Source organism: Danio aesculapii, chromosome 4, assembly GCF_903798145.1.
Source record: "Danio aesculapii chromosome 4, fDanAes4.1, whole genome shotgun sequence".
Taxonomy (NCBI): Eukaryota; Metazoa; Chordata; class Actinopteri; order Cypriniformes; family Danionidae; genus Danio; species Danio aesculapii.
Window position 1 is genome coordinate 2,672,570 of NC_079438.1, and position 23,411 is coordinate 2,695,980.

A 23,411-nucleotide genomic window follows, 5' to 3' on the forward strand; every position below is an offset into this window, starting at 1 on the left:
ACCAACGACTGCACTGCAAAAGACCCCTCCATCAAACTCATTAAGTTTGCAGACGACACTACTGTTATCGGCCTCATCCAGAACGGTGACGAGTCTGCATACAGACAGGAGGTGGAAAAAACAGTCAAAACAGTGGAGATGATAGTGGACTTCAGGAGAAACCCCCCTGCACTCCCCCCACTCACCATCATGAACAGCACTGTGGCTGCAGTAGAGTCATTCAGGTTCCTGGGCACCACCATCTCTCAGGATCTGAAGTGGGACACTCATATAGACTCTATTGTGAAGAAAGCCCAGCAGAGACTGTACTTCCTTCGTCAGCTGAGGAAGTTCAACCTGCCACAGGAGCTGCTCGTACAGTTCTACTCAGCTGTCATCCAATCCATCCTCTGCACTTCAATCACCGTCTGGTTCGGCTCAGCTGCCAAAACTGACCTCCGTAGACTACAGCGAATAGTCCGGACTGCTGAACGAATCACTGGCACTACCCTTCCTACACTTCAAGAACTGTACTCTTCCAGAGTGAGTAAAAGGGCTCGCAAAATCACTCTGGACGCCTCACACCCAGCACACTACCTGTTCGAACTGTTACCGTCTGGTCGGCGCTTCAGAGCACCGAGCACAAAAACAGCCAGACACAGGAAAAGTTTCTTTCCTCAGGCTGTCTACCTTATGAACAGTTAAATATTTCCCTACTGTGCAATAAATATGTGCAATACTTTCTCATACGCACTTGTACACAGCACCTTATAACAATATACAATGCATTACTGTCTACATTCGCACTTGTACACAGCACCTTATAACCTGTATATTTATAACAATCTGTACATACAACTCAACATCCAGGTTTCTTCACTAACCGCATCTGTTTAATGTTCATCATTTTTTATTATTATTATTTTATTTTTTCAGATTATTTTGTGTTGTCACTTGTCACTTTATGTACACTGGAAGCTTCTGTAGCCAAAACAAATTCCTTGTGTGTGTGAAGCACACTTGGCAATAAAACCGATTCTGATTCTGATTCTGATTCTGATGTTATAACTAATGCAGGGAAAAACTGTGCTGGTCTGTCCAATAGTTGTAACCAGTTATTGGGCTCACCTCTTTCAGCATCATAGTACTTACAAGATCTTACATGGTGGTGTTAGTTTTTCACATGTTCCTTAATGCTTTAAATCTGAGTTAACTTGTTTTATATTTCTCTTTAGAGCCGATGGTGCTGAAAGAAGAGACTCAAGAACTGAAGGAAATAGAAGAGAAAGATCAGTTTGAGAAAAACCAAGACTTGATGACTGATAAATCTACCACGGCAAAAAAGACTTCACCTTGTGAAAGAGCTCAAGAAACCAAATCTAATGGTAACTTTACCTGCAGTCAATGTGGAAAAAGTTTTGCTAACAAATACAAGCTTAGAGTTCACATTAGAGTTCACACTGGAGAGAAGCCTTACTCATGTGATCGGTGTGGAAAGAGATTCATTGAAAACACAAGACTTGTATCCCACATGAGTACTCATACCAGAGAGAAGCCTTACTCATGTCCCGAGTGTGGAAAGAGTTTCAAACAAAAACAAAATCTTGCAATTCACATGAGAACTCACACTGGAGAGAAACCTTTCTCATGTGATCAGTGTGGAAGGAGTTTCAGTCAAACACAAAACCTTAAAGCCCACATGAACGTTCACAACAGGGATAGGCCGTATGTCTGCCAACAGTGTGGAAAGACATTCAGGCAAATTCAAATCCTTAAAAATCACATCAAACTTCACACAGGAGAGAAGCCGTGTGTCTGCCCTCAGTGTGGAATGAGATTCGTTCATAAACAAAGACTTGAAACGCACATGAAAGTTCACAATAAAGACATACAGACAATAAAGCCTTTCCTTTGCCAGCAATGTGGAAAGAGTTTTGCTCAGAATGGTACCCTTAAAATCCACATGAGAGTTCACACTGGAGAGAGACCTTACACTTGCGCTCAATGCGGGAAGAGTTTTACACAGAAAAGCAAACTTGATTACCACATGAGACTCCACACTGGAGAGAAACCTTACACTTGCTCTCAATGTGGAAGGAGTTTTACACAGAAAGGCAACCTTAATTCTCACATGAGGACTCACACTTTAGAGAAGCCGTTTATATTTGGTCAGTAGAGTTCGGTTTCGAGAATTGGTTCCATTTTAGAACTGCATGGCAAATGGCAGTTGGAATTTTGCAGCTGTATCTATCTGCCAGGACCTTTGCACGGTTAAGTTTTGCTCCCAAAATATGACACTCAAATGATGATTACCCTCAGGGCCGTGCAGAGTGTTGGTCTTTCCCCAAGTCCTCCCGTGCTTAATAAGTCTTAGGCAGTAAATAATGTCAATTTTTTTATTGTCTAGTGAATAAAGCTTCTTCAGAATTCTGGGCTTTAGAATAGCAGTCAATCAGGTGATCGGGCAGTCCGAAGCGCCGTACATACAAAATCACACATTTTTATAGACTTCTTTTCTCCACACATTTCAGAGCAGTCTAGTGTTTAACACACTTAAAAGTTACAATAGAAAGCTTTCTTGACAACTGAAAGTCAGACACTGTTGCACCTTCACTTTGGTTGCACTTGCTCCTTGTATGATTAAAGTGTGTACTTGGCTGAAAACAATCTAAGGTAACATATTGTCCATTTACTTTCCTTCGGGTAATTCCTTGATTCATCAGGGGTCGCCACAATGGAATAAACCCCCAAATTCTGGCCATATATTTCACACAGTGGATGCCCTTCCAGCTACAACCCAGAACTGAGACTTCATCTTTGGGGGAAACTGGAGCACCTGAAAGAAATACACGTGTATATACAGGGAGAACATGCAAACTTCATGCAAAATGACCTCCTCCAGCTGGGACTCGGACCAGCTAATTTTGCCTGTGAGGTGACCGTGATCACCACTTGCTGCCCATGACATATATATTGTTCACATTGCTAAAAGGTTTAGCGATATAATAAATGTTAATCATTAGTCATGCGCTGGTGTTGTGATCGCCGACAATCTGGCAGTTGCAGATTGCTGGAGAACTACACAACTTCCAGCATGCACCTCGCACACACCAGTTCCTGTTTCCCACTGATTACATTTACACAGCTGGTAACTCATCACAGATTGATTAGCTGAATTTTGAATTCACCCCTCTCACACGTTTGCGGAGTCTTGTTTTCTTGAAGCAATTCAATGTGTATTTCCATCTTAGTCCTGCCTTGTCTTTTGATCCATTTGTTGATTCTTTGCCACCTGTTCTGACCATCTGCCTATTTATAACGATGCTCTTTGGGTTACCCTCATGGTCCTGTTTGTTTTTGTTCTGACTTTTGCCTGTTTGACCTAGCCTAAAATAAACTGCATATGGATCCTTCATCTCCATTGTCCAGTGTTCTCAGTTACAGGTGGGTCATGGTAAAGGTCACTTTTCAGTTCTAATAGATCATATTCTTGCAACAGTTTTTATTCTAAAATTATATCTTATACTATATATACACTCAGGGGCGCCGCTGGCCGTCACGGGCCCTCTGACAAATAATTGTGTTTGAAAGTGAAGAGTTGGGGGTGGATGAGGGGGTTCAGGTGGGGTTTGATCGCGTCTGAAAGAGAAGAATGGGGGGGGGGGATGGGGTTGGGGGTGATCGTGTTTGAAAGTGATGATCGCGGGGCGGGCTCTTGATAATGTCTCTGAGGGCCCCCTAAATGTATAGGCCCTTACAATCGTCCTTACTTCCAACCCCCCACCCCCACCCCCAAACCCCCCCCCCCCCTCCTTCCTCCCCCACACTGTGGAACATTAATGTTTCTTTACTAATCGGAAATTTACACCGATTCCAAGTTAGAGGCATCACATACAGATTTCACATACTTCCAGAGGACAAGACACAAAGAGTGAAGTGCTTACAGTTTCATTTTAATTATGTTCCAGAGAATTATAAAAAATATATAGCTAGCATTTGACAAAGGACAGCTTCCAAAATCTCTCCCAGTTCAGTGCTACATTCGGCTGAAAACTCCTCAAACTATAATAGATGAAGCTGTGGATTGTGAGCCACAACCTGTAAGTGTTTTTATTTGTTAAAATTCATCAACTACAGGCACAGTTTCTAGCGTTAACGATATGTTGTAGCGAGGACATAAACAAGGATGTAAAGAACGGGAAATGCTGTTTGGCACCGCTAACAGTGTAGCTACAAATTCTTATTTATCAGTCAAACCGCTGTAGACACCCACAATCTTCAGCAGCGCTTCGGTGTCTCTCTATGCGGACACTTTCCCTGTGTTCTACATCTCAAATAATAAACTCGCAAAAGATATGAGAATGGGCGGTGCTGTGGGTAGCATGATCGCCTTACAGCAAGAAGGTTGCTGGTTTGAGCCTCGTCTGGTTCAGTTGGCATTTCTGTGTGGAGTTTGCATGTTCTCCCCATGTTCGCGATGGTTTCATCCTGGTGCTACGGTTTAGTCCAAAGACATGCGCTATAGGGGAATTGGGTAAGCTAAATTGTCCATAGTGTATGTGTGCCAATGAGAGTGTGGATGTTTCTTAGTGATGGGTTGCAGCTGGAAGAGCATCCGCTGCATAAAGCAAATGCTGGATAAGTTGGCGGTTCATTCCGCTGTGGCAACCCCAGGTCAATAAAGAGACTAAGCCGATATGAGAACGTTTCATATTACTTACACATACTTATTTTATGCTTTTTCACACCTCTAGTTTGGAAAAAGTCAGCAAAGTGGGTGAGTCCAGCTGTGTTTAGATGGGGGTGTCGGTGGAGGGAGGGGTTTGCATAAAAAGGGGAGTTTCCGTTTGGGCATGCGCTGATTTTCACAGAGGCAAAACAAACACACAGACGCAGGTGAAAAAGACAGTGACTGTGTTTACGTGGACATCAGTAATCAAATTATTTGCCGAATTATTAATTTGTCGACTTTAACTGCAGTTTGGCACTTTCATTCAGGAACATTTCCTGCATGCCCCCTGTGACAAACAAGATATTGGATGCAGGAGCTGCTGGAAGAGTGTAGTTTTAATTGAATGTTTGATACCGTATGGCGAATGGGAGAAAGAAAACCTCCACATTTCTGGATAACTTTGCACTCGGTAGGTAGCGTCAGAAAGCCGTGTGTGTATAGACTATCCTGTCACAAAATGGGCTGAAAATCCTACATGACGGTAATAGTTTGATTGCGGTGTTTGCATGTTTACACTCGGAGAGCAGCATTTACAGCGGATCTTTCAGTCCATAATATTGTAGTGATATTAACGTACTGTAAACATAGTATCTATATCATTTTGACTAAGGTCTGTCTTTGAACACTGAAAGAGTACTGCTGACGATACAAACTAACTTTGCCATCTGAATAAACAAAGACACTGATCACGCACTTACCAAATCTGTAGAGACAGGACAATCAACACCAACTGGAGCCGCGTCCGACGAGCAGCAAATCCTGATTTCACCATTTCCAGATGCGAAAAGCTGTAAAAATGTTTCTAACAAACGTATTTCTGTCGCGTGCACTGTAGTCCACACGTGAGTCCAGCTGCGCTCTCATAGCAGGAAATTAAATCAAAACCTTCGTTGCAGCACATTTATAAACGCAACACTGACGACCCATGTCTCCAAACAATTCTTGTTCTTCCCCTTGTTTCGACAACACAACGTGGCGTTTCACTGCTGTCTAAACACTATAACAGGTAAAAACAGTCTTCGAAGCTATCATGCATATTAATGAAGTTGCCCCGCATACACAATAGAGTGCGCTGATTGGTTTGAACAAAGTCTTTTTCATGAGTTAATGCTACACACTCAAACGTGTCACGTTGTACTTGCCAGTATAGACAGCCATTCTACACGCTGGAATAGGATCTAATCGCCGTGACGAAGCTTTGAAAATTCGTTTCAAACCAGAAAAACAAATTTGCTCAAAATAACGCAAAAACAAACGAAATTTTTAGTGACAGATCGAATGTATTTTACCTTTAACTTTACTACTGTCTTAATGGATCTTGTTTCTGACTGATAGACTTTTAGAGTCAGAGGGTTTAACAAATTATTATTTTAAAATTAATATAATTTCACCCATAATATTCAAAGATGAAGAGTATTAACTGTTATGAAAGAAGGTAGCACTTCTATAAACATTGTTTTTATAGTCTAATGTACCACCCAACCCGCCCATGCTATTTTAATCTTTTACCTGAACGTTTCTGCGAGACATCATTCAGTTGACTTTGAAAAACTCACGAAATTTTCTCACAGCTGCTGAGGTCGTCAGGGGGCGGGGAACGGCGCAAAATATAAACAAAAATGCACCAATTGCAACAAATTAAGATGAGAGTTAAAAAAAAACCATTTGGTATACAGTTAAGGGATGCGAATATACGTAAATTAGGCAAGTCTAATCAGCAAAACAAGTGAGTATACCGAGGGTATACGCAATTATTGATCCTCAGAAGTCGTAATACCCAAACAGCTAGTGAAAAAAGTAGGCGTACTGAGTATACGTGCGCATAGCCCCGACTACACCACTGATTACCACTGAAATCAGTAAAGCCAAAGACGGTTCTTGGTTTGAACTTTTTTCTCTTTTAGAGGATGTTTTGGAAGTAAAAACCAAAAAAATAAAGTCAATAATTATTTGGAAATTTAAAGATTTTTTTTTTTAATGCGCCAAAGTATTTAAACATTTTTAATTTCGTTTTCCATTTGGATTTTATACATTTATGGTCACTTCTCTTAATATAACGCACATTTACTTTATATATTTTATTTTTACAGAAATCCTGGAAACTATAAATTGATGTCTTTGGGAATCTGGTTTATCCCCTAATAGTAATCTGCTGTCTCACTAACTGTAGTCGTTCAGTCTGTGTGTGAATTGTATTATAGTATGCAAGGCTTTTATTTTGGTGTATCTGCATGACGTCACATGGCCGCGCGCCGGAGTTCGGAGCAACGAAAGATTTGGCTTTAACGGTTTAAATGTCGGAACAAACAACCAGTCAAATATTAAGTTTTTTTGTATAAGCGATGCCAAATTAAATATTCGTCAGGAAATCGCGCTTGTTATTCGTTATCGGACATAATTTGCTCAAGCTTACGCGTGAGTAGTGAATCTCATTTCTGTATCTGTTAGTAAACATGAATCCAGTCACTGGCGAGTGGAGATGAGGGAAAGGAGATTTACAAAACTCCGAGTCAATTAAATCGTGAACTAGAGCTACTTTCTTTTATTTCAGTTCATGTTCTCATTTTAAACAGGACAAGGTGTCCAAACACAGAGATTATGAAGATGGCGTTTATTAAAGTGGAGAGTGAAGACCTGAAGATTGAAGACACATTCACAGTCAAACATGAAGACCCAGAGAAACAAACAGGTTAGTTTTCTTTCGCATAGATCAACTCGCTTGTTTGATTAAATGTCTGCTTTTACAGCAGGTCACACGGTAAATCCTGAATGCCTTTATGTCTCCAGTGAGTTTGTCTGCTACATCAATCACGTTTCTTTTATATGTGAAGGGAAATCTCAAATTGCTCTGGCTAATTCTTTTAATTGTTTTGCTACTTGAAAATGTTCATATCTCTATCAAATGTTTGACCTCGAGAAGTTGCTCTTAATACGTTTTGTAAAGGAAACACTGACTACGTGTACATGGACATCAGTAATCAAATTATTTACCTTAATCTGAATACGACAAAAATATGATTGAGGTGTTTACATGAGTTGCTATTTGAATTGTCCTTTCATGATCACGTTTTACATGTTATAGTACATAGATATGGAATAAAATCACTGTCATAAATATTTCGTGCGTAAATAAAATTCACGCATCTGTAATTATAAAATCGTAAAGGAAAACGAAGCGTACTCGTAATTTTGCGAGGGTACAATTTCAAAATCTGCGATTAAAACAGACACAGATACGACATTTTCTTTGTCTATTTGTACATGACTGATAAATTTACGATGGGTGTACTTTACAAACAAGAGTTACAGTTTCTCCACGGACACGAAGTCCTGATTACGAGTACGAATCAAACAGCGACACTCCACTGTCAAAATTACGTCATCGCTGTGACAGGCATTAATAAACAAAAGTTAAGTGATTCACTGAGAGACACGTTAACTTACATTATGCTAGCTCTCTATCCTCGGCCCGTTCTTAATTTTGATTCAGTAAAATGTCCAAGAAACACAGCAAAATTGGACCTCATTAAGTCTCAACCTTTATTACAGCTCATGGCGGACATTTCTCAAAGAGTAACAGAAATCTTATCTGAGACGGTGTGTGTGAGCTCGAGTGTCCAGCTGGCGCGCCGTTGTGATCGATGACTCTCGCTTGTTTATTAATGCCTGTGGCAGCGATGACGTAATTTTGACAGTGGAGTGTCGCTGTTTGATTCGTACTCGTAATCAGGACTTCGTGTCCGTGGTGAAACTGTAATTCGTGTTTGTAAAGTACACCCATCGTAAATTTATCAGTCATATACAAACAGACAAAGAAAATGTCATATCTGTGTCTGTTTTAATCGCAGATTCTGAAATTGTACCCTCGTAAAATTACGAGTACGCTTCGTATTCCTTTACGATTTTATAATTACGGATGCGTGAATTTTATTTACGCACGAAATATTTATGACAGTGATTTTATTCCATACATAGACTGATTAACGTCATTGTGTCACTGCTATCCACACTTCCTCTGGAGTTTCATTTTATTTCGAGTGTTTCATTTTTAATTTGTCGAGTTTAACTGCAGTTTGCTGTGAGGCGAACGTGCTACCCACTGCGCTATGGTGCAGACCGACAGTTCACCGAAAAAGGAAAATTCTGTCATCATTTACTCACTATTTACTTGTTTCAAACCTGAAAAAATGAGTTTTGTTGTTCTGCTGTACACAAAAGAAGATGATTTGAAAAATGCTGAAACCCTGTAACCATTGAAGTCCATAGAAAAGAGTAGGAAAGAAACAAACAACTAGTGTGACTAGGCATGTGCCGGTATCACATTTTCATGCTGCGATTAATTGATTGAGCTTTTATCACGGTATACGGTATTATCACGATATTGTAATTTTACTAGAGAAACAGGTAAAAAACACAAAAAACTTAAATAACAAAACTTTAATAACTTTTTAATTAACTAAAAGTACTTCAAACATTTAAATACAAATAAATATAAATAAAACAATACACAATATAAAAGTAAACTTGAGCAATTATATCAAAGTGAATGTGCAAAAGGGAAACCGTCTTCGTAATCCCTCTGCATTTTTTTTGGAACCCAAAATATTTCCAAACTTCTGACTTTAACCTTTTTGAAGGGGGATAAATTGTCGGCAGCGTTCCTCCTTCCGCCATGCTTCTTCTTCGTGTGAGCAGGGCTGGACTGGGGCAAAAAATCGGCCCTGGCATTTTGGGCCAGAGCGGCCCACTAAATTCAATCAAAATGCTATCTATCTATGCATGTCCAATATTTTTATCAACTCATATTCTATAAAACACAAAAGCCATATATATGAAATAAATAAATAAATACAAACTTTAATCTCAATTTAATTTCTGTATGCTGTCCATAAAGATATTTGTTGAGTTCTAAAAAAAATACACTATTCATTCATTTATTTTTCTTCGCATAAGTCCCTTATTTATCAGGGGTTGCCACAGTGGAATGAACTGCCAACTATTCCAGCATGTTTTATGCAGCAGATGCCTTTCCAGCCACAACCCAATATTGGAAACCACCCATACACACTCATTCACACACACTCATACACTACAGCCAATTTAGCTTATTCAATACACTATTGACTCAGCCTATATTCAATAATAAACATAACAAAAACTGCCTGCTAATGCATGGGTAAATCTTCAAAGGGAACAGTTTAACCTTTCACCTCATCCTGCTTGCTGTTTCACTATTTAAACAATGAAAACATAATATAAGTCAAATTTGTTTCATTTTGATATTATGATTAACAGACACCAAACAGCCTCGTGTAGCTGCATATTTTTATGAGCATCATCTTCACACTGCATATTTATAACAAAACAAGGCTTAAATATAACTGTCTCCTTTCATTTCCATTGAAAAGAATGAACTTTACCCTGTCTCTTTTGCAGAATATCAGTTTTAATAACCAATAATGGCCATTATAACAGTATAACGTACATTAAATTTAAACGATAAAGGTTAGCAATCAGTCAATGTGCAGAATCAGTGTATGTGGTTACATAAATTAATATATTAGCTTATCTTTGCACTCAGCCAAAACAGTTAACTGAGAACAAGTGATTCAAAAGACATAAGAATTGTTAGATAGAGACAACAAGATGAATTCAATATAACGTTTAACAACTTTAGTGAGATGAGATCACCCAGCAGATGAACTGTCTGACATGCACTATACTCTGACCTGGGGTTTATGCTCACCCGCTGAACTAGTGGCTGCAGCTCTGGGCAGAGTGTGTGTGGTTACGTGATTTGCGTTTTTAGCCGTGTACTAGAATGAACAGAGAACTTTTCAGAATCGCTAAATGAAACGCCGGTGTATTTCCCGCGATTTCTCTGCGCCTCCCTTGCGTTTCTTCTCTCTGACTCTCGACTATTTTGACAAATACACACAGACGACGCACGCTCACACGGAGTCCAAAATAGGAGTTTGTGATTGGGCCAGCCCAATGTCAATACCGAAAACAGCCAATGGGCTGCAGGGTGTCACATGGGCCGGCCCGGTCTGTCTGTCCGGGAAAAAAAGCATCTACTTTCAGAGAGTCACAGATCACAGCAGCGTCAATCAATAAGGCAGAAAAAAACGATAGGCTGCTAAGCCTTTTATGGGCCGATCAGATCATAAGACGATGATCAGCCCGGCCCAAAAAGTACGTCGGCCCACCGGGAAAGTGCCCAGTCTGCCAGATGGCCTGCGTGTGAGGATTATAGTGCGGTGGCAGCGGCGGCGCGCACTGCGCACACAGGGCTTCTACATGCGGGGATTGTTTACATCAGAGTGCGCATCAGTTCTGCGCAGCATATACGCAGTGTTTCTTCAAGCGGTTGATGGAAAATAAGCTAAGGCGCGTTCTAAGAATATAAATTCGGATCTATTATTTTTCACGGTATTTTGAAGTGCCCGCGATAACAATATCGTGCATATTCATTACCGTGATTTATCGCATTACCGAATACCGGCACAAGCCTAAGTGTGACATCACACAAACCTACAGGCAAAGGCTGATTCAGGGGCGTTGCTAGACCACATTTACTGGGGCACGTGCCCCAGTATAAATCGCCAGTGCCCAAGTAAATGCTTTGATATACGACTTACTTAAATGCAAGTGTATTTATTAAGAGTGGTAATCCCAGAATAAAGACGTTATTCTCTATGTGCAACCAAACCAACTCTGATGAAAGCAATGCAGCTTAATCAAAGAACAAACTGAGCATGTGCGCAGAAAAAAAACCCTGCGCGCATCACGCACACCGATCTGCTCCCGGTCTGGTTGTAAACATGCACGCCGAAAAAATAGCCGCGCTGCTCATGCATTGTAAAACAGGCACGCAGTGAGTTTTGCAAGTCGACAAAACAAAGTTTAAATAATATGATGGTGATCTTGTTTATACTGCATGGCTCCTGATAGTTTTTGGTATGAAGCATAAAGGAGGAATGAAGTCAGGGTTAGACTTAATAAACCTAATTCTCTGCCTTGAGACAACAGATAATTCTATAAAACATCTTCTTTTTGTATTCTTTTGAATTGTCTATAGAATTTCATTCTTATATAATTAATATTCATGCAAAAGATTTCTTAAATTGTCTTGGCATCACTCCAGTTGTGTCTTTAGATTGTTGTCCAGTTACATTTAAGATTAATTTCTGTTATGTATTTAGAATAATAATTGGATAACAACAATAGTACTGCTATTTATTTATAATTATATATATTTATATATATATAATAGGGGTGTAACGTTACACTCAGCTCACGATACAATGTGTATCACGGTATAGTGTTCACGATTCGATATGTATCACGATATTTGGAATAAAAATTAAAAATAAAAATTTAAATGCAAATAAAAGATTTATTTAAAAAAAAAAAAAACCAAGTAAAGAATTTTCAATGTATTTCTTTTGTTCCTTATTGTCGTTCTTTAAGAAAATAACAAAATTAAAAGAAAATTTAAGTAAAGGTGCAAAAATGAAAAAAAAATAGCATTCTATTCAAGTGAATTTAACTGTAAGAGCTTAAGGCTTTGCTTGGTCACTTACATTTTTTTGGCAAAAAAATCTAAATATTTACTTTTACAGATAGTCCGCAGTTCTGTAAGATAATCCTCAAATTCTGTGGATCTGTCTGAGAGGTTTTTATGGATGGCTGTCTTCATGATGGGCACGATGAGTGACAGGGTGGCCGCCTTTTTATCAGACAGAACAGTCGTGGCCCTTTTCAGTGGCCCTTTTAAGAAGGTTTATAATTTCTTCGGCGTCCCTGATGTTGGTGCTATCAAGTGTATCATGTTGACGTGCATTTTAGCATGCCTCTGTACTCAAAAGAGTTATATGTTCCATCGTGTAGTAGAGTGATTTATTTATTTATTTATTTATTTATTTATTTATTTATTTATTTTACTTAAAGATTAGGATTTTCTCACGATTCTGTAGATGTAAAATAAAGGTAAATATGAGTAGGCTATTATTATGGTTATTTCTCAGACATATGGTAAAACAACAATAATATTGTGTGTAGGTCTACTGTTGGTTAAAATGCAAAATTTTGAATATACTTTGAACAATGGACTTAAACAGACTTTAAATTTGTCCTGGTCATTAATGCACAGTAAAGTGATGACATCAGAATACAACTATTCATAATTCTGAAGTTGTATTATTCTGTTTGAGACATGCTTGCAATCTGTCATTAACAATATTATTAGACCATTAATTCACTTGTATAATCAGACATTTGTCATTATCAGACTCCCTATTGCATTATATTCAATATTATATAGAATAGTTATAGTGACACTGTTAAACATTTATTCTCATGCACAACACTCTGTGTTCGCTATGGGAAAAAACATTAAATGCTTGTCGTAATCATAACTCTAAAATGCGATATGATCATTTAAATGACGTGCACGCTTTCGGTTTCATTTTAACTGCTAAGTGCTGTTCATTCTTCGCGTGCGGCTCCCTAACAATCACTCTGTGCCACAAACTGAATGTTATTTACAACTTTATTACCTGTTATTCACAGCATATGGAGGTTCTGTTCACTAAAGCAGACGCGCGCGCGCCCTCTCTGTAGTAACAGCTCATGGTCAGAAGCGCAGTGAGCGCACATCATGTGTTATTTTGCGGCCGTGAATACATAATTACATGAAGACAAAAATTACATTTTTGGGTGAATTGTACCTTGTAAACACAATATGTGACTCTCTCAACACCATTAGGAGGTATACATGTCGCTGAGCAAAGTATGTAAAACAATGTGAAGACTTCGGTTGTGTTTGACCAGTATGCGTATCAAAAAGCGGACGGGTCTAAAGCAATGTCTGTAAAACCGAAATGTTGCCAGACGTCCGACTTTGAGAGGATGGGCCATCCTGTGTTTTAACTCCACTTATCTTGACCTGGCAACGTTACTGCTGCTAGTTCAAGCAATTTGAACTCATGTGACAGCAGCTCACTAATAAGAGAAAACGGACGTCATATCGTAATAAAATCGTCATAACGCCACGATGCATATTGTGACATTTTTGCATCGCAATAAATCGTACCACGATAAATCGTTACACCCCTAATATATAATATATATATTTATATTTATATATTTATTTTGGAGGAGGTGCTGTGCCCCAGTAGAGCTTACGCCCCTGGGCTGATTTATACTTCTCTGTCAAGTGCACACATATGCTATGGCGCAGCCTACGCGTGGACGCATAGCCCGTGGCCGTCGGCGTCGCTGACGTACACCTCTCAAAAAATGTAACTACAATTCGCAACGACGTGTACCGCATAGCGCAAGCTCTGTGATTGGTCCGCTTGGTAGCTCTGACGAGTGTGGCCAAGACTGAGAGCCGCGCGAGCCAGATAGAGTGATAGTTTACAAGTGTGGAGTCCCGTGAAGGAGCTCCGGATGGAAAGTTTTGTTTTGTGTTTACCTCACGGTTAAAGTTGTTGCACGTACGCCAGTTCCCGCCTCAAAATGAGCGAGTTTGAACCACTTGTACATTAAGGAAGCGTTCAGAAAAAACAAAACACCAGCAAAGAAACTCAGCACAGAGGAACATAAATACTTACTGCCAGCTAGCGTTTCGGAAGTGTTATTGCAGAGCAACAGAAACAGCGCAGAAGTATGAATGCACAGCTACGTGCGTTGCATGCGCCGTGGGTCACGCCGATCACTTAACGGTCGCAAGCAAGCAGGGTTGCAACTAACCTATGTAGGGCTGCGGCCCTCCAGGAATTAAGTTTGACACCCCTGGCTTATACGTTCATTCATGTTTTTGGATTTAATACCTAAATTCTTTCATGTTGTCTATTACATGTTGCTTTCTTTGCCTGTAAATTGAGTTTAGCTCGTCTTATTTTTCTCTGTAGAGCTGATGGTGCTGAAAGAAGAGACTGAAGAACTGAATGAAACAGAAGAGAAAGGTCAGTTTGAGAAACACCAAGATTTAAAGACTGATGAAACATCTAAGACAGAAAGGACATCGCTTCTTAAAGAGCTCAGAAAACCAAATCTGATGGTAACTTCACCTGTAGTCAGTGTGAAAGGAGTTTTACTCAAAAGCATAGCTTTAGAATTGAAACACTGTAGAGTATGGGTCTCAAACTCAGTTCCTGGAGGACCGCAGCTCTGCACAGTTTTGCTCCTACCCTAATCAAACACAGCTGATCCAACTAATCAATGCGTTCAAGACTACTAGAGACTATTAAGCAGGTGTGAGTTGGAGCTGGTTGGAGCTAAACTATGCAGAGCTGCGGCCTTCCAGGTATTGACCCTTCGCTAAGCCCCGCCCTCCTTAGTTACTGTTGCTACGCCTGTCAAGCTTTCCGGCCTGGCACGTCTATTACAATATGTATACGTCAGTGTCAGACATTCCCAGGGATATAATTAGCCATTTTTGACAAACAGGTGAGATATCCGGTAAAGCCAGACAGAAAAGGACTTCAGTATGCATTACAGGGGTATATTCACAACATAATAGGCAACCGATTAGAAAATAATTCAATCAAAATTGAAGCTAGGTTAGCCTAGCAACCTCATAGCTGACCATCAACAGCTTAGTTCATGCACAGCAGGAGAGATGACATTTAAAAACAATCTAATAATAACAAGTTAAACCGTGACTTCTCATTTTTAGCCAAAAAAGCCTGATGGATTAATTATTGTGCAGTGAAATATAGCGCTACTAACCCACGAGGAAACAAGCATGGACAGTGCTTCAACATAATTCATTCATAGAAAGAGCAGCCAGAAAGGGGAAATTGATGGATTTGTGCCGAATATTAGCATCATTGACCCATAATAATGTACAGTACCTATAACTGTCAGTATGTTTTTGTGCTCTTTATACAGTTTCTATTCTAATTTACAGTTAAGCTGAATAAATAAATAAATTGAAATGCAAATTAAAGTAAAAATAGCTAATAGATTCTCCCTACCAGCGAATATTGCAGACACTAACCCGCTAAAACGTCGTTACTAGTGACTAAATCTCCAAAAGACAGATGAAAACATAAGTAAATTGTAGATCTGACATGGACATGAGGCTTATAAATGACTGAAAAACAGCTGCGGGTGAGGTATATTGATCGGAAGTGCTCAAATTGTGATCACATCTCGGTTTTGTTCTGTTGATATGTAATTTCAAATATTCATAGCTTGAAGCAGATGAAAATATGATTGTTATTAGTATGAGCGTAGCTACAGTTGCTAAGCTACGATTGGTGGGTGGCAGTTTTGGGGTGTGGCTTTGCGAAGGGGTCAGTTGAGTTTGAGACCATTGTTCTAGAGAATCAAAAATCAAAACTTGACATCCACATGAGTTCACGACAGAAAGAGGCCTTGCGCATGTACTGAATGTGGATAGACTGCATGTAATTATACATGTGCACAATCTAAACAAGGGTTTACTTTAGCACACATTTGTGTTAAGCCTAGTTCACACTACAGGATTTTAAACATCGGCAGATCGCTGTGGTGTTCACACTACATGACTTGATTTTATATCTATTAATCGCTGTGGTGTTCACACTACGCGACACTACGCAAATGATCCACAAGAGGGAGGTCACACACTATAAGATCTGACAACAACTAGTTCCCCAACAGCTCAGTCCAGCTACCAAACCACAGCCAATGAAATGTTGAGGGAGGAGTCGTCAGAAAAAGCTGAACACTGCTTGTGTGCTGATGACATCACTGACAGCGTGTCAAGCTTTCAAGGGAGCATTTAAAAACATTGTCAATCAGCTGATGCATCAGCGGATCAATCGCTCATCTGCAAGGTTCGAGTGGATTGATGCACAAAGAGTTTTTAACTTATGTAATTTAATAACTCTTTGAAATAAAACTAACATCTTTAACACCCTGACGTTTCCTAAATATCTGTGTATTTCTTTCTAACATTGTTATTTTTTAAATTACACAACAGTAAAGAACTGAGCATTTCTACCTTTAATTACCATATTGGTCAACATGGCTGCATGCATGTCTGCTACTTTTCACTGTGACTTTAAATAGGCGTGCATTTATTTGCCTAGCAACTTCCTGCTAACATAAACATAACTCTCTGATAGCAAAAACATGAATTTACTTCAGATATATCTCTCAAGACAGCATATTCAGTGCAGGGAAATGCTCCTGTTTGAAAGTGAAAATGAAAGCGAGGCCAAGACCTTTGCATGTTCTAGTCTCTTAACTGCATATTTATAGGCTGTATTACCAAAATAGATAATGGCATCATCAAATATGATGACAGACATTCAGAGCTCAATTTTAATATCTCAATTGAAGCTTTGAATGTAAATATCACATGACAATATTATGTTTTATATGAGAACGGTCTGAAAGAGCAGTATGGTATTTCTAATTGTTACAGAATTCTAGTTCCCCAGTTACTATAGCCTACTCTCGTGTCGGTGTTGACGCAGAATGAAGCGAGTGCATCGATTCACATTCTGGCCAATCACAGACGTTTCTGTTGATCTCCTGAGCACACGCCCATTCAGCTTATGCTGATAATGCTCTCTCATTGGCTGCAGCTCGTCACTACATCTGACTGCACCTGGGGTCGAGTCGGCCGACTGCTCTGGAATATTCAGCATGCTAGATACTGGATTTCCGCTTCAGCGAGCCTCTTTGATGCGTTGTTCAGTAGTTCACGCATAAAGACTGGCGAGCGCAGAGCACCTGCAGATTTCTTCCCGATCACAGCCCGATCTGCCGGCGAACTTCCAAATCAGGCTTAAAATCCTGTAGTGTGAACTAAGCTTTACTTAGAGCACACAAGATGACTGCACCTTAGTAAGCCGTATCTTCAAACGCTTAAAATAAATAATAATATAAATGGGCATCTTTTCATAATATAATTAATAAATTATTCATAATTAAAGTAAATGATCAGAAAGTGAAAACGCCATGACATCAGTCTCTAATGGCGATGGAGGTATTATCCACACCAGGGGTGCTCAACCCTGTTTGTGGAGCGCTAGCTTCCTGCAGAGTTCAGCTCCAACTCTGATCAAACACAACTAAACCCGCGGTCACACCAGAGTTTGAGCGTGTGGAATTCTGTCGTACAGTGTTGCAAGAAGGGGCGGGATTAAACGAAATGATTTGAGATTTAAAAAAACAAGCGATTGGTCCATATTTTACTTTTCTGTCCAGAGAGGTCATGGTTTGATCTTCGATTGGTTTCATGCAGCCACGTGATGCGAATTCGCAGGTCAGAGTTCACCAAGCTTGAACTTTCCAACGCAGCAACATGTGAAACTTGTCGCACGAGCTTGCGTTTCTGGTCTGTCGCGTTCGCATGTGAATGAATGGAAGTCTATGGGGCGAAAATTGCAGTGTGACCGCGGCATAAATAGGATCTGAAGGAGCCTTTAAAAGAGCATTTGATCAGTGTTGCTGCTGAACTATGCAGGAAAGTAGATCTCCAGGAACAGGACTGAGTACCCCTGATCTCAGTGCTCTTTCTCAATCAGCACTCTAGGTCGTTCATTAGTAGGTCGTGTGCCGATAAGCTTGATTCGCTACACATTGGGACACACTGAGTGTGCCATAAAAACGTCTTCATTGTACACCAAAACGAGTTTATTAACAACAGCAGAGCTAATAATGCTCATATATAAATTGATGAAGTTTTTAAAAGTATGTTTGCTCAAGTTTGCTAGATTTATTAGTAACCTATCTAGCTATGTACGGTTATGATATATAAATAACATTGTTTTGAGAAAAAACATCCAGCGAAGGCAAAAGTACACACATCATTTACTCAAGTAGAAGTACAGATACTTGTGTTTAAAACGAAGTAAAAGTAAAGAAGTACAGCCTAAAATATGTACATAAGTAAAAAGTACATTTATACAAAATAACTTGTATTTCTAATTTTTGGGTGAACGTTTTGTTGCCGATTTTCAGCTGCAAATTAGCCAACCAACATCACTCTACAATATTGTCCAATAACACTGCTCAAAGTTGCCCTGTGTGTCATTACTTAGACACAAAACTGTACAGCTGTTAAGAACAACAGCTGCCATACTACATATACAGTAGCCTAAACTAGCCTAATGTAAAACTAAAGTGGCTTTCCCTGTACATTATCGACAACAATATAGACTTTATTTACACCTCTTTAGGCTTGTGCCGGTATTCGGTAATGCGATAAATCACGGTAATGAATATGGACGATATTGTTATCGCGGGCACTTCAAAATACCGTGAAAAATAATAGATCCGAATTTATATTCTTAGAACGCGCCTTAGCTTATTTTCCATCAACCGCTTGAAGAAACACTGCGTATATGCTGCGCAGAACTGATGCGCACTCTGATGTAAACAATCCCCACATGTAGAAGCCCTGTGTGCGCGCCGCCGCTGCCACCGCACTATAATCCTCACATGCAGGGGCGGACTTGCCATCTGGCAGACCGGGCACTTTCCCGGTGGGCCGACATACTTTTTGGGCCGGGCTGATCATCGTCTTATGATTTGATCGGCCCATAAAAGGCTTAGCAGCCTATCGTTTTTTTCTACCTTATTGATTGACGCTGCTGTGATCTGTGACTCTCTGAAAGTAGATGCTTTTTTTCCCGGACAGACAGACCGGGCCGGCCCATGACACTCTGCAGCCCATTGGCTCTTTTCGGTATTGACATTGGGCTGGCCCAATCACAAATTCCTATTTTGGACTCCATGTGAGCGTGCGTCGTCTGTGTGTATTTGTCAAAATAGTCGAGAGTCAGAGAGAAGAAACGCAAGGGAGGCGCAGAGAAATCGCGGGAAATACACCGGCGTTTCATTTAGCGATTCTGAAAAGTTCTCTGTTCATTCTAGTACACGGCTAAAAATGCAAATCACGTGACCACACACTCTCTGCCCAGAGCTGCAGCCACTAGTTCAGCGGGTAAGCATAAACCCCAGGTGTCAGTGCATGTCAGACAGTTCATCTGCTGGATGATCTCATCTCACTATAGTTGTTAAACGTGATATTGAATTCATCTTGTTGTCTCTATCTAACAATTCTTATGTCTTTTGAATCACTTGTTCTCAGTTAACTGTTTTGGCTGAGTGCAAAGATAAGCTAATATATTAATTTATGTAACCACATACACTGATTCTGCACATTGACTGATTGCTTACCTTTATCGTTTAAATTTAATGTACGTTATACTGTTATAATGGCCATTATTGGTTATTAAAACTCATATTCTGCAAAAGAGACAGTGTAAATCAAATATCAAAATGAAACAAATTTGACTTATATTATGTTTTCATTGTTTAGATAGTGAAACAGCAAGCAGGATGAGGTGAAAGGTTAAAATGTAACACTGTTCCCTTTGAAGATTTACCCATGCATTAGCAGGCAGTTTTTGTTATGTTTATTATTGAATATAGGCTGAGTGAATAGTGTATTGAATAAGCTAAATTGACTGTAGTGTATGAGTGTGTATGGGTGATTTCCAATATTGGGTTGTGGCTGCATAAAACATGCTGGAATAGTTGGCAGTTCATTCCACGATTGCTGATCGAAGACGGTTTCTCTTTGCACATTCACTTTGATATAATTGCTCAAGTTTACTTTTATATTGTGTATTGTTTTATTTATATTTATTTGTATTTAAATGTTTGAAGTACTTTTAGTTAATTAAAAAGTTATTAAAGTTACTAAGTTGACGAAACTGAAGTTTTTTGTGTTTTTTTACCTGTTTCTCTAGTAAAATTACAATATCGTGATAATACCGTATACCGTGATAAAAGCTCAATCAATTAATCGCAGCATGAAAATGTGATACCGGCACATGCCTACACCTCTTATGTTGTTACTATTTAAATCAAAAGATTTAAATGCATTACCGTTGAAGAAGCGCTTAACAAATGAGGTTAACAAGAAATATTTGAGTCCTAATGAGTCAATTCGTTTTTAAATGAGCCGTTTTGAATAAATCTGAATGAACAATTCAGTGACAAAGATAGAGATTTGGTTCTACCCATTGGAAATTTTGTTTTCAATTTATTGTAGCCTCTAATAATAATAAAAATAACATTATGCTTGGATATTCAGCATTTGGAAAAATGTGAAAATTAAATAAATATAAATTTAGGGTTAAATGTCTAAGGTGTAATTTGATGACATTTAAGAGAGACGTCATTTCAGTGTAAATAATGGGCTTTGGACAAACATACTATTAAAATATTTAGCTTGGAATACTATACTATATGCTGTGCTATGCTATAGCTACTATAGAATATTATAATAATTAGCGTCTTATATAATTTGATGAGAAGTATGTGCATTCAATTGTGTCATTTACCAAAGCTGTAAAGTGCTGGAACAGTTTAAAATGCTACTGGAAAGTGCTTCAAGTCCTTCAGGTAAAGGGGTAAGAGCCCTGTGTCTATTGAAATAAGAGGTTAGAGTATAGGACAGAATCAGCTCATTATGGCTCAAAACACCGAAAACTTAAATAACTTTAATTATCCAATGAGATGTAGGCTAATTGAAATAAATAAATTTATGAACTTGGTTCAGTGAAGCATGCATATTTATTACACAAGCTAGTGAAAATAGCTGACCCCCCCCCCCAATAGTCAATGTATAATTCGTACCCTGACTACAGTGTAATTAACGCTACAACTATGAAACAGTTTAAATTCTGCACTAGGAAATATGAACTCGTTGAAAGCAAAGGAAATCATCTCGATGCATAACTTATTCATAAAGCATTTCATTGCTTTAGTAGCCTACGAACCACATGATTGTTAAAGTTTTTTTTTTTACGCGATATTAGATTGAAAGTGCAGTACACCATGATCAAAAGTGGACGATTTGAACTGGAAGGACTCTCTTGTTTACCTGTGATCCCATCGACCAAAACGCATCTTATTACCCGGTGTAAACATGACATCAGTCAAGACATGCATCATATTTACATCGCTGATTACTTCCGTCTCATCCAAGTTCGCCATTCTTGCCGTTCCTATGGAAAGCTCAATAAACAAGCCTACTTGCGCTGCGCGATCAGAGGTTGAAAAGTCGCGCAGTGCAGCACACAGGCGCGCAATGACAAAAAAAAATCGAGTGAATCAAACAGGCGCTCGAATTGGGCAGTTACAAGAAATATTATAGATCGCACCACAAAACATATTAAAACGAAAGTAACGAGCCTAATTTAAAGATGTAAGGAGTAGAAAGTACAGATAATTGTGTAAAAATGTAAGTAGTAAAAGTAAACAGTTGTCAGAAAAACAAATAGTGGAGTTAAGCACTGATATCTGAAAAATCTACTTAAGTACAGTAATGAAGTATTTGTACATCGTTACTTCCCATCTCTGAAAACGTCACTTTGTTTGTAATTATGTTTGACGATTTGGGTCATGTGAATCATATTTTACGCTTCTTCTGTTAAGGGCACATATTCCGCATCCTGATTTTTGTGGTGCATTCTGGGACTTTTCAGTGCACAAAAGTTTCAGTGTACTGAAAGAATTTTGCAATTGAGAGAGCACTTAAAATGGCTGACGACCTGATCAGTGCCCTGACTACTGAAGAAGAGTAGAGTGCTGCTTGAGACCCACCCACAATGTGAATCCGCAATTAGAAAATGCTACAAACTAGTTTTGAAAATACTTGAAAACGGACAAATCCAAAAACCTAACAACACAACGCAAGCTTTAAAAGCTTTTGAGTTTACTCGCTTCATTCCTAACCCTAACCCATCACATTCTCTTCACAATAGATGCAGATTCATGGGCAGGGCTTCAGTCTGCCTTGTGACTCTTTGTTGCTAAAATGGCTAACATGAATTTTGCTGAGAGAGTAGCTGTGCTTTGTGCTTTAGGAAAGCTGATAAACTGTAGATTCATTCGGCGCCTTGTCTGAGTCCACTAGATCCTTTCAGAGGTGCACCCAGCTCTGAGTTCATCAACTCCTCCAGAAACTATTCCTAGGTGATTGAAGCTTTCAGCAGTGCTTCAGATTGAGACAAGCCCAGTTTGATGAGCTGTTGTCTGGTGTTGGCAGGAGGATTTCCCCCTAGGACACCAACAACTGGTGCTACGTCGTAATCACACCCCTACAAGAGAAAGCTCCTTAATGCAACATGAATGTCCTCTAAAGGCTCGTACACACCGGGACGCTTTTCGTTTTTGCGTTTATCGTCAGCGTTTTTCGAGATGTCTTTTCAGATTCAAACCCAAGTGATTTTCACTGGCCTTGAGCAGAAGAGTATACAAACTCACTCCTTGACGCTAGATGGCGCTACACAACTTTAAGCTTCTGACATCCGCTCGTTACACAGAAGAAGAATGCAGAAAGATGACATGCTTGTTGTTAAAGTTACTGGCGAGTCGAACACGCATGGATTGTTCAAGTAGCAGCCCCAGCTCTAGCAATGAAGAAATGATTATTGTTCACCAGTGCAATAAGCAGCTCCACGTTCATATCGCCTCTGGGCATCTTCTTCAGTGTGCGCTCGCATTGACAGTTTTGAGCTTGAGCTGTTTACTTGAACAAAAGTGCCAATCTGATTGGTGGAAAAGGTTTTGATGCGGCTTTTACACCTGCCATTTTTCGCGTTGGTGTGAACGATCACATTGGCGCCCTTTATTTAGTCACAAGGCGTTAAACGTCGAAAGAAAATGCGAGCAA

General features: G+C 39.4%; 2 protein-coding genes across 5 annotated transcripts in view; both read left to right on the forward strand.

Annotated features, from left to right (window-relative positions):
- LOC130222779 (gastrula zinc finger protein XlCGF8.2DB-like) overlaps positions 1 to 3,058 on the forward strand; it is a 31,863-nt gene extending 28,805 nt beyond the window's left edge. For all 3 annotated transcript variants that reach the window (XM_056455325.1, XM_056455324.1, XM_056455326.1), the window contains exon 4: positions 1,215 to 3,058. In XM_056455325.1, the coding sequence (XP_056311300.1) occupies positions 1,215 to 2,155 (941 nt within the window). In that variant the 3' untranslated portion in view covers positions 2,156 to 3,058. The remainder of the gene's footprint in view (positions 1 to 1,214) is intronic.
- Positions 1 to 23,411, forward strand: part of LOC130222759 (zinc finger protein OZF-like) — a 52,726-nt gene that overhangs the window by 4,570 nt on the left and 24,745 nt on the right. The window contains exons 1-3 of one of the 2 annotated variants that reach the window (XM_056455294.1): positions 6,960 to 7,126; positions 7,285 to 7,400; positions 14,632 to 14,685. In XM_056455294.1, coding sequence (XP_056311269.1) covers positions 7,310 to 7,400; positions 14,632 to 14,685 — 145 coding nt within the window. In that variant the 5' untranslated portion in view covers positions 6,960 to 7,126; positions 7,285 to 7,309. Of the gene's footprint in view, positions 1 to 6,959; positions 7,127 to 7,284; positions 7,401 to 14,631; positions 14,686 to 23,411 lie in introns of those variants that run through there. The other variant, XM_056455295.1, reaches the window with a different exon arrangement.